General features: G+C 30.7%; 1 protein-coding gene across 1 annotated transcript in view; it reads right to left on the minus strand.

Moving 5' to 3' along the window:
* LOC145312503 (ras-specific guanine nucleotide-releasing factor 2-like) overlaps positions 1 to 12,286 on the minus strand; it is an 86,423-nt gene that overhangs the window by 48,532 nt on the left and 25,605 nt on the right. Inside the window, exons 16-25 of the mRNA XM_080151760.1 lie at positions 11,906 to 11,993; positions 10,119 to 10,204; positions 9,294 to 9,356; positions 8,783 to 8,847; positions 7,946 to 7,974; positions 7,463 to 7,585; positions 6,764 to 6,860; positions 5,990 to 6,074; positions 2,262 to 2,373; positions 1,054 to 1,128 (exon numbers count right to left, since the gene is read on the minus strand). Of these exons, the coding sequence (XP_080007886.1) occupies positions 1,054 to 1,128; positions 2,262 to 2,373; positions 5,990 to 6,074; positions 6,764 to 6,860; positions 7,463 to 7,585; positions 7,946 to 7,974; positions 8,783 to 8,847; positions 9,294 to 9,356; positions 10,119 to 10,204; positions 11,906 to 11,993 (823 nt within the window). The remainder of the gene's footprint in view (positions 1 to 1,053; positions 1,129 to 2,261; positions 2,374 to 5,989; positions 6,075 to 6,763; positions 6,861 to 7,462; positions 7,586 to 7,945; positions 7,975 to 8,782; positions 8,848 to 9,293; positions 9,357 to 10,118; positions 10,205 to 11,905; positions 11,994 to 12,286) is intronic.

The raw sequence follows: 12,286 nt of genomic DNA on the forward strand, positions 1-12,286 counted from the left end.
GGCTAAAAAAACACTGCTTTAAGCAATTTGAATAAGTATCGTAATATTCGAGTAGACCAGATTAAAATAAAAACATTATGATGCCAAAAAATTGCTTTTGTCGACTATTTGTCATTTGATAAGATATTTCAACACTGACATATTATCTACATGCTGTTATAAGAGTATATAAACGATGCTTATGATATCGATAATCTAAAGACAAAAGACCTAAATACGTGAGACCTTATGGACAAAGAGAAAAGAGAAAAGAGAAAAGAATTAATTAACAATGAACCTAATATTACAAAACATTGTTTTCTTATTGTCTAACTCCTGTGGGGCTACCTACATTTTAACCAATGTAAACTAGCCTAACCTAACCTAACCTAGGTATGGTAAAACACTGAACCAAAAATACTATTTTTTTTGTCTCTTTTGTCTTAGGTTTACTGTCAAATAGGTGTATTGTCCGAACGCCAAAGTGAGATTGGCTTTTTTTAAAGCAAAATCCCCGACAACCTATCTCTTTACCCCTTATTTATATATTTTCTAAATTCCCTATCATATTTTTGTGATAAATGAGATGGAAAATTAGGATAAATTTTCAATGGGAAAATTTATAAACTAAATTTAGAATTATCTATCATATCAAAATGTATAGTTTTTAAGCACAAGGGTGCAGCACGGTACCTCGTTGTTTTGATTGTAAAGATTTACGCATCTTTTAAAACTTGCAATAGACAATGGACATACATGGTTTCAAATATAAAATATATACATATATATTTATATCAGTGCTTCTAATTAAACCTATTTCTTGACTATCAACCTTCTCCCACTATTTTCTTAATTATTAACTTATTTCTAGCTCCTACAAGGGGCACTATCTCAACTGGGTACTTTCCCTACTGGGCACTCCTAAACCGAACTTAACCTAACATAATCTAACATATACATCAAAATACAAGAGGTTATGATCCCGGAAGCAGCTTAAAGGTACATTTACATCATGGCTTTCAGTAATGTTATAAATAGGTCGGTAAATTATTGTAATTGTAAGACTTTATTTTCCTGTGGTACTGAGGTGGAGGAAGCATTGGGTGTGGTGTTGTTGAACAGACAGTCAAAATGAACATTATCCATGCACTTAATAGATAGATAGATATATAGATAGATAAATAGATAGATAGATAGATATATAAATAGTAGATAGATAGATAGATAGATATATAGATAGATAGATAGATAGATAGATATATAGATAGATAGATAGATATATAGATAGATAGATAGATAGATAGATAGATAGATAGATAGATAGATAGATAGATAGATAGATAGACAGATAGATAGATAGATAGATAGATAGATAAATAGTAGATAGATAGATAGCTAGATAGATAGATAGATATATAGATAGATATATAGATAGATAGATAGATAGATAGATAGATAGATAGATAGATAGATAGATAGATAGATAGATAGATAGATAGATAGATAGATAGATAGATAGATAGATAGATAGATAGATAGATAGATAGATAGATAGATAGATAGATAGATAGATAGATAGATAGATAGATAGATAGATATATAGACAGATAGATAGATAGATAGATAGATAGATAGATAGATAGATAGATAGCTATATAGATAGATAGTTAGATAGATAGATAGATAGATAGATATATAGATAGATAGATAGATAGATAGATAGATAGATAGATAGATAGATAGATAGATAGATAGATAGATAGATAGATAGATAGATAGATAGATAGATAGATAGATAGATAGATAGATAGATAGATAGATAGATAGATAGATAGATAGATAGATAGATAGACAGATAGATAGATAGATAGATAGATAGATAGATAGATAGATATATAGATAGATAGATAGATAGATAGATAGATAGATAGATAGATAGATAGATAGATAGATAGATAGATAGATAGATAGATAGATAGATAGATAGATAGATAGATAGATAGATAGATAGATAGATAGATAGATAGATAGATAGATAGATAGATAGATAGATAGATAGATAGATAGATAGATAGATAGATAGATAGATAGATAGATAGATAGATAGATAGATAGATAGATAGATAGATAGATAGATAGATAGATAGATAGATAGATAGATAGATAGATAGATAGATAGATAGATAGATAGATAGATAGATAGATAGATAGATAGATAGATATATAGATAGATAGATAGATAGATAGATAGATAGTTAGATAGATAGATAGATATACAATACCTGCGTAATATCAATGACCCAAGCAGCTTTTTCTTGTTTTGTTGGAGCTACCAAATGTAAAATTAACTGATCTCCTGTCTTCACACAATCAATCAATAACTTGAAATCCAGACTAAAAAAAATTTCTAGATTACGTTTAAGGTAGCTAATTTTCATATTTTTAGAAACAAGGAAAATTACGTAAAAAAGTAGCGAAGCTGTTTAGAATGATAATAAAACAAGGATGACAACATCCATAAAAGCGAAGCACTGAAACGGTGTGACAAACTGACATTTAGACTTGTATAGTGTCAGAACTGAATAATCAGAATATAAATGAATACGATTCGAAGCGAAATTGTAAGTAAATTTGTTTAAAAACTGCTTGATACAGAATAATGTTTATTAGCCCGTCCAGTTTTAGAAAAATTTTGTTAAAATTTTGGCCTCTAGCCATAAAATGGTTGATTTATGAAAATAATGAACCATGCAAAATATTTTTTCTGTAATGCAAAAATTGCAATGGTACAATCACTGCAAAGTTTTTAAAATTTGTAAAAGACCTGTTTGTAAAGCTTTTGTACCATCTCAATTTTAAAGATTTTTACAAAATTTCAATTTTAGTGTATCGAAATAAACCTGAAATTTACCAAAAAAAATTGGGGCCATCTCAATCATAACATATGAAGGACAAAGGTGTAGTAAGTAATTTTCCAAAGTAAAAATTGCCAGATTTCATACATAAATAATAGGGTTGGGCCGGATTGGACAGATACGGATATCTGGCTGATTTAGAATGTTGGATATCTTCGCGTCCTCAAAAACTTAGCAGGAAAACTCTGTGCACGCCACTTGTTTGAAAAAAAAAGTACAAATAACAAAAAATTTAATTTTCCGGTATATTTATTGATTATGAAATGAATTACTATGAAACCTCTGACTTTGTAATGTCTAAGGAGAGCAAATCAATTTCTATTTAATATTTTATTTGGCTCAAATGAAATTTTGTTGGTAAAGCTACTCAGTAATTATATCTGTCTGTATGTCTGTTTTGTTCTGAAAATGTGACCTCTCCTCAACTTTCCACCTCCAGATCAATCAAGGCCTTGTGGGGGCCCAATCTTTAAGATTAAAATCATTTCTTTTCAAATTAAATATATACGATTTAGAACTTTAAAAAAATTATAATTTTTGCATTGAATAAAACTTTTCTTTGAATGGACAAACTCGAATATAATAAACCTTTGAAAATTTAGATAACCATACAAACCATATTTTGAGTCAGCTGTAAATAGTTGCAGTACACAGGATAAAGGATAACCCAAAACTGAGGGGTTCATAATGAAAAAATGAATCGATTGTTTTTTAAAAGGAGTGTTACCTAAGATTTTACCCCCGATAAACAGCCAAATCTTTGTAACTTATTGTATTTTAGTTTTATTGATAAATTGTTGTACATATTATTAAAGTTTTGGTCTATCATTGAGAATTTTGCCAATATAAAAATATTTCTGTTTTTCCTGACGTCAGCCTGTTTGAAATTCTAAATTATTGGAAATATTTTTGCTACACAGACAATAGATTCGAAGCGTTTTATTCACATTTTATTATGGTACAAGTTAGAAGAATTATTTATAGATAAACAATAAGTTTAATAAAATTCAATATGTAATTATTAAACAGTCCTTTGCCGCAGTTTAGCTGAACTTTTTTTCTGTCCATTCTACAGTAGCAATTGCGAATAATTGCGCAATGTAACTGCTTAACCTTAAAATGTAATCGCAGCCCCAAATTTTGCATCCACGTTGACCGCTAGCAAATCACCAATCCGTCGCCCTTTATTCGACAACTAGAGCAGAAGGCCAAACAGTATCTTTTATAAAATCTGCAGTTGCATCAAAGCTGTTTTTATTATGCCGAGCTCTCTAGTTATTTAAGTAGCTTTGATATTATATTTTTAAAAGCGAAGCTTTTCTATAATTAGGGTCGGTCCGTCCGTCCGTCCGTAACGGATAGCTTTTTTCGTTAATTTAGACATGTTAGAATTGTCCTATCGATTTCAAATTTTGCATGGTGATTCCTTTAGTAGTTAGGTAAGATTTAGAAAGCGTAGCAACTCTATAATCATTACCAAAATGTCCGTACGTCCTTTTTAAACATGTTGATTTTTTTTACTTTTTTAAATAGCTTATTTCTTTAATTTAGGCATGTTAGAATTGTCCTATCGATTTCAAATTTTGCATAGTGATTCCTGTAATAGTTAGGTACGAGTTAGAAAGCGTAGCAACTCTATAATCATTACCAGAATGTCCGTACGTCCATTTTAAACATGTTGATTTTTTTACATTTTTAACAACAAATTTGTATGTGACCTAATTATCCGATTGGTCTGATTTTTGGTATACTGATTCCTAGGACAACCAAGTACAATATTATAAGCGAAGCAACTCTATAATCAAGTCCTAAAAATTTAAGTATGTCCATAATCATTATCCTGTATCAAGCAGTTTTTCAACAAATTTACTTACAATTTTGCTTTGACTCTTATACATTCGCATTCTGATTATTCAGTTCTGACATTATACAAGTGTTAATGTCCGTTTGTCCTTCCATTTCAGAGCTTCGCTTTTATGGATGTTGTCATCCTTGTTGTCATATATTTTATTAATTTTAACATTTTTGTACAATTCTTAATGTTCTTTTGATTTATTTATGTTGTTTCTATTACAGATTGCATTGCTGGTAATTCATGTTATTCATTAGATACCAATAGCACCGTATTATAAACAACTTTCCGAGGATATAAAATGTACAATTGTCTTATAATTGTCCATTTCTTTATTCGTAGAAAACTGGACATAATACGATGCTAGAAATATTTTTTCAGTATCTAATCCACCGGATATTAATCGGTTTCGAATGAATACGAGAAAAAAACTTTTACACAGTAGAAAGATTACTCAAGAGACATAATGTCTGTTTCCACCAATAGCAGGAGGGTGGAAGAAAATTAAACACTTGTCATTGGTCATTATAGATCTGTTCTTTCAGCTTTTACTCAGATCAAGTCCATCACAAGAAGTACTGCCTTCATATTGTTGTTTCACATTAATGATTTTTCTGTGCATTAATGATAAATATGTTGTATCTATTGGAATCGTTATAAGATAATAAAAATCCCTTTATGAATTTAAGTTGACAAAATCATATTTTATAAATTACTTACTTTATTCTATTGTCATTTTATATTGCAGATTTTTTCTTACGTGAGTTTTGTATTTACTTAATGTTTTAATTCTGTATATGATAAAATGTGCACCTATCCTTCATGGTTAAAGTTACAAATAGCAATTCTTTTCAAAAGTACGTTCGTTACGTTTTCCACAGGAACTAGTGTTGTACTGTGTGTACACATATGCGTAAGAAAGGGCATAATTTTTTTATTTCGTTCACATAAAGAGTCAGCTGTAAATAATCGCATTTCTTAAGATAAAGCTTTTCTCAGGTAAATTATATTGTATAAAAATTTATTTCCTAGTATAGTGTAAGGAAAATGACATATCATTTAATGAGTTAGCTAGGAATAGTTGAATTCCTTAGAATAAAGTTAGATTTCTAGAAACTATATACATGAAATTTTTTTAGCTGTTTTGTCTGCTGAAGGAGTACCTTTTTTCATGCTTCTGTCTAATAATTCAATTTTTTACATAAAGCTGTCCTTATATAATCTTTTTGAAATAACTACTTACCTATGATAGTCAAACTTTGTATTGCTTCCATTGCTGACATCACTGAGGCTGCTAGTCACACTGTTGCTCGAACATAAGGAAGATTCTAAAAAAAACATTCAAAGTAACAGGAACTGTGTGTGTCTGTCTTTACCGAGGGATCTTGTAACCATATGGTTCTGCTTTACATTGTAGCTTTTCATAGGTCCTGGGGAGGTTTAGAACTATTTTTGGGTTGGGAATTACTATCCCCAAAACCCACAGTAGAAATCGCCCTCAGAAAAAAAAACATTACTCCCTTCAATTTTTTATATTTATTTTATAACAAAAATTACAAAGGGGTGGTCGAATTCAACCATCTCTCAACCTCAATTACCCCTAGAGGCCTCAGGGGCGTAGACGCTAGTTAATAGATATAACATGTGGGTTTTCCGTCACTTTGTGGGAAAGCACCCATCCCCATATATAGCCTAAATGTATTGATTCAACCAACACTTAATAGACGTAGAACACACCATAATAGTTATTTATCGTATCGTATTATAAACAGCTTTCCACGGATATAAAAATTAAAACTTAAAAGATTAAAGATTAAAACTAGTTTTGTTAGCCCCGAGAAGCCGAAGGCACGGGCTAACAAAACTGGTTTTAATATTATGATTGTACATTTTTATATTCTTTTAAAACTGGATATAATACGATGCTATACATAATTCTATAGTATGGTGGAGAACTGGTCCAAATCCAGCGGATATTAATCGGTTTCGAAGCCATACTGGACATAAATAGTCTTACCATCATCATTTCTTTCTTCCTCATTAGGATCCTCTACAAGAGTAGCATCAGCCAGAGGAATCTTGCCAACCTTGTCCACCAGATGCAGCCTCCCAGCCTGAATTTAGTTCCATACCATCAACACACTTTTCCAGTATGGCTTCGAAACCGATTATTATCCGCTGGATTAGTTCCGTTATTGAAAAACCATGTATAGCATCGTATTACAGACAATTTTTTTACGAATATAAAAATGTACAATCATTCACTTTGTCTGTCTGTATGTATGTAACGCTAGTATTAGGAAATTATTAAATTTTTGATATGAAGTTACCATTACATTACAAAGCTTAAAATAATATGTGATTTTTGTGTACGTTCCGTTAAAGTTGTATTTATAATAATTAAGTGTATCTTAGTTATTTAACAGACAGGGTCACAAAATACACAAAATTCCCCCTTCTTCAGATACAAATTAGTAATTAAAACGTTTGAACACTCAACTTAATTAACCAACCAATCAAAATTCACTAAAGTCTCCAAAGCTGTTAACCAAAGTTAACGAATAAGAAAACGTTACTATAAAACTTTGGGGACTAGGTTAGTGTAATACCCAGACCATTATCCCCTCTCTCTGTTTACTGTACTTCATATATATTTTGTGTCATAGCCATACGTAGTTTTGTTTTAAACAAGATGAAATGTATGTGTATGATATGCCTGAGTTCTAGTTGTGACAATAAGATGATTTGAGAACAGGAAGCATTGTCTAATAGCTTCTCTGTCACCTTTGGCTGATCCAAGTCTGCCCTTACCACTACTCTTCTGTTTGTCAGGTATCACCTACAATTAGGACTTAGAAGTGGAATAGTTTTAGGCTATATTTCTGTATCCTATTAATCCACTAGATGCTAGAGGCACAGGCGCTCGTTGAATGTTTTTTCCCCGATAAAATCTCATAAATTTCCCTGAACTAGTTGAATTCTACCATTTTTTTGGTAATCTTGGCATAGATCCCGAGATGGTTTTAGGCTATTTTATTTCTTACTTTAAGTATTTTAAGGCTATATTTCTGAATAAAATGTAAATGATGTTCGGTCAGTATTCATAAAATAATAAATATATCTAATAGGTATCTTTAAATAGTAAAATTTTTAATTTCTAGGAAATCTGATTTTGAAAAAAAGGATGATAAAATTATACCTGTATGAGAGTACCTTGCCGAACAAAAACCTATTTTATAAAAATCATTAACATCATATTACAAATATTATTTTTTTTCGATTTTATGATTTTCTATACGGTTTAGAAATAAGGTTTACAGTCGAATTTTGCAAAAAGCTAAAATAAATCTATTATATTAAAACGTACTTTGTTTAATTAAAAAATCTGTTTATTTTAATTAAACACCTACACAATCCCTTTTATGTTTCTTTTCTATTGAAACATGAAAATTAAATTTAGTATGTTCAAATAAAGTTTATGTTCCTATGCTACGCTGTATTTAGTTATTGTGCTGACTATAATATTCGCATATAAAAGGGATAAGATATAACAATTAAGTCATATGGTATGTTATAGCAAGGCTCGGCTACCACGCGTCAGCCACGACTAAAAGCCTTAAATTTAAACTCATTTGAAAGCTATTTTTGGATTTCCATATATAGGTTAGGCTGATTTTTGAAATTCCAAATAGTTGTTTTCCTGAGGCTTACAGGCTACTGACGCACGGCTGTCGAGTCCTGTGTTTCAACAATGTGAAACCGAAGCTGAAAATGGAGCCATCTTTTTATTGCTTGAGCCGAAGCAGCAACACTATAAAGAATCGGTGGGTCAACATTTCTTACCTTAATAAATTAATCTAGTTCAGTAGCATGAAAATCAATTCACAAGGGTTATTTAAAACCATTAAAGGGTGAAAAAACAGAGAAGTCGGGTCTTTTTAATTTCAAATTTACACCCCATATCCGCACGCCAATGATCTTGTCGTTTTGGAAACTAGAAAACGTTGCAAAAAGAGCATTTATTTATGATTTTTTTCCTGATTAACATCCAGCAAGATATCACATCCTTCCACTATCATTCTCTCTATAGCCAGGTTTTTCCTTAAGATATATGTATTTATTTATAAAAGTAGCTGGATGTTTGTGTGTATGAGTGATTTTTAAACAGCTATTATTCCTGTAAGGTTTTGAGCTATTTTGGGGAAAGAAATGGACTAAGAATTATGTTACCTGAAAATACTTATACCTTAAATTATAGTTTTTAATATAATATAGATAAAGGGGTCCAATGTGAAGCAGCTTATAGTGCCTAATAAAAAATGACGCCATACAATGATGGGCCAGCAGTATACATTTTACCATTGGTCAATTAAAATGAATACTGGCCCATCATTAGTAATTTTTCTTGTATGACGTCATTTTTTTATTGGACACTTTTTACCCTAATTATTTTTCAAACAAAGGTTTAAACTATAACTAAGATATGACAATGTATTAGGTAGAAGGTTCGAAACCCACTATTTATAATTCTAAAATTTGATTTTTACCTAATATTCTCAGTTTCTGACACTTCATCGTGCATTTGTCTGGATAGGTCTTCAAGTTGTACCCTAGACAAAACAGATTATGAATATCTATTATTTTTGGATCGTGTCCAGTTCACGGTAAAATATTCTTGGAATCAAATATTTTCAAGAAGAAATGAAATTTAAATTTGCTAGAGGCGGCCAAACGGCTAAACGTATAACCTGTTCAGCAGTTCGGCAGCTAGCAGCCTTTAAAGTTAATAGAATTTTGGAGGTAATCAATTCCACCAAAATTTACCTTGAACAATGCCAGATCTACACTTATACAAACTTTAATCATATAAATTAATTTAACATACTACCTATATTATACATGTAAAACACTATTTAATCTTCATGTATGAAGCATTAGAGATTATCATAGTTGTACATATTGCTAATATCTTTTCCTTCTAAATAATTGTATTGTCATAAGTTAATAACGAGAAAGATTTAAGGAATCACGTTTTGAAGAAAAGCTGATATGGTTTTATTTTAATACATTTTTAATAAGGAGATCATTGGACACTTGTCTTCTGATAAACCCGTGGAATCTGCTAAATTAACTCAAAATACAACCAATCATTTGTCAGTCTGTTTGTTGGTTTGTACTGGAGGATATCGCTAACCACTGAACGATATGTTTCTTATTCACAGGATAGCTTCTGATACAACCACTACCCTCCCAAGAGAAATAAGGCAATTCGGGTCGTCGAAGCCGCTAGTACTATAATAAACTAATACAATGTTTTACAATTAGACAATCGTTACACGTTTACAACCACTGGCCAGTACAATGGCAAGTACCTGGCATGTTCTAATGATTTCTTCTCAACATGATCAGGAGGAGTGTGGGCTAATAGTTCATGTAGGGTCACTATGTACCGAGGAATCTAAACAAATACATGATCAGGAGGAGTGTGGGCTAATAGTTCATGTAGGGTCACTATGTACCGAGGAATCTAAACAAAAATAAATCACACATAATTATAAGGAAGCAAGGGAACAATAGTCTGTTTATCACACTAGTCCCAAAAGTTTTATAATGACGTTTTCTTATTTGTTGGCATAACAACTTTGGACACTTGTATTGAAATTTGATTGGTTGGTTCATTAAGTTGGGTGTTCAAACATTTCAACTACTAAGTGGAAATTTGGGTATAGTCATTGGAGATACACATCAATGTTTCAGTCAATGTCTTATCCCTTTACCTCCCTGCATAATTATTCAATTTTACAATTTTCTCTTTAGTAACTTTCAAATCGATCAATAAAGAAGGGAGAAAAAAATAGAATTTATATCGTTGAACTGACGAAAAACACGTTTTATTACTTTTATTCCTGTTTGTTCGTATCGTAAATGTGTTCGATTTAAAAAGAAAAAAACACACTTAACCAACAAGTTTTTGTCTAATTGGACCACATTAAACAAATCCGTAATTGTGTATTAGTGTTAACAGTTTAGTTCTTAGATATAAGGGATTTCTTAAAAGAAGGAAAGCAGTAATGTTTTTTTGTCTGAAGTTTAAGATCTCAATAACTACTGAACCGATTGGGTTCTTTATTCTAGGTAGACTTAATATAGGTCATATATTGGTTTAAGTCTATTTTATTTGCAAATTTGGTCTTGGAATGGTTTTAAGCTATTTTTTCTAGCCCCACTACATTTGAAAAATTCTTAACCCCCTAACAATTTGTCCATGAGGTTTTTTCTATCTCCAACTACCTGACTTTATTTTCTTTTCATGAACCGAATCATACGCAATATCATTATTATTCCTGATTTATTGAGGTCAATTTCTATAGAATAGTAGATAATTCCCTCGAAATAAAAGAAAAATACATTTATTTTGTTGGAAGGTTAATTTATAATGTATGTGTGTTATATTCTTCAAGTGTGGTTATTTCAAAACAAGGGAAGCTACTCTGTAAGCTTTTCGATTGTTTGTTTTGTTTTTTATTTATTTTCCTACAATTATTTTTTTAAAATCTTGTAAGGTTACTATATTAACTAAAGACTACAGCCATATTTGCGTTTTCTTTTAAATATAAGATTCTAAATGCTAATTGGACTATGTATCACCATTGTCTTATTTTGATAGCTGCAATAAAATCGACAGAAACTATTGTTATTAAATGCCAACGCAATGTTTCCAGATTTATGTTATTTGTGAGAGTTTGATATTAAATGATAATAAAAAGCATAGATGTCTCAAGAGCCGGGTGGGGGTGACTGGGTATGTGCCCCAATACAAATTTGAAACTTCTTATTTACCCCCTTAAAATGAACCTAGTAGAAGTGTCTGACTCTGATTATGACGTAAAAAAATAGCCAATGAGAGGTCAGTATACACTGTAATTGACCAATGGTAAAATTTATAGTGGCCTCTCAATGATTAATTTTTATTGACGTCATAATCCGGGTCAGCCACTTTAACTAGGTTCCTTAAAATTGAAAATTAGACTACCCCCCCCCCCTCTAAACCTTTGAAACTCCTCATTTTCACCTCTCAAAAAAGCTTGATACAAAGGAATAAAAATGTTTTAAATTCCCCTTCCATTACAGACATTTTTAGAGAAACTGCCTAACAAACCTGGTGCATTGGGTAAGTAAGAAAAGTTTCCAGTGATCTTCCTTTGCATGCTGGCTTCTTTTCTAGTCTACTCAACAACGTCACAAATCTAACGAAAAAGTTGTTTTTAAAAAAATAATGTATTAGGCTGGCTTTTAATGCTATGTGTTGTATCGCTAAAATCAATTTAATTCATACTTTTTGTTAACTTTTAAATTTATTTACCGAATAATATGAGACTAATGATAATAGGCTATACATGTTATTGATTTAAAAACATATAATCAATTTGGTAATTTAGCATGTTTTTGCCTTTATTTTTAAATTAATTTATGTTAGTTTGATATTAACAAAGTATTTGATAAATTATTTTACTACACATAATTGCTTTTGAAATATTTT

The sequence above is a fragment of the Acartia tonsa genome, chromosome 2 (assembly GCF_053477335.1).
Source record: "Acartia tonsa isolate MP-2025a chromosome 2, ASM5347733v1, whole genome shotgun sequence".
Taxonomy (NCBI): domain Eukaryota; kingdom Metazoa; phylum Arthropoda; class Copepoda; order Calanoida; family Acartiidae; genus Acartia; species Acartia tonsa.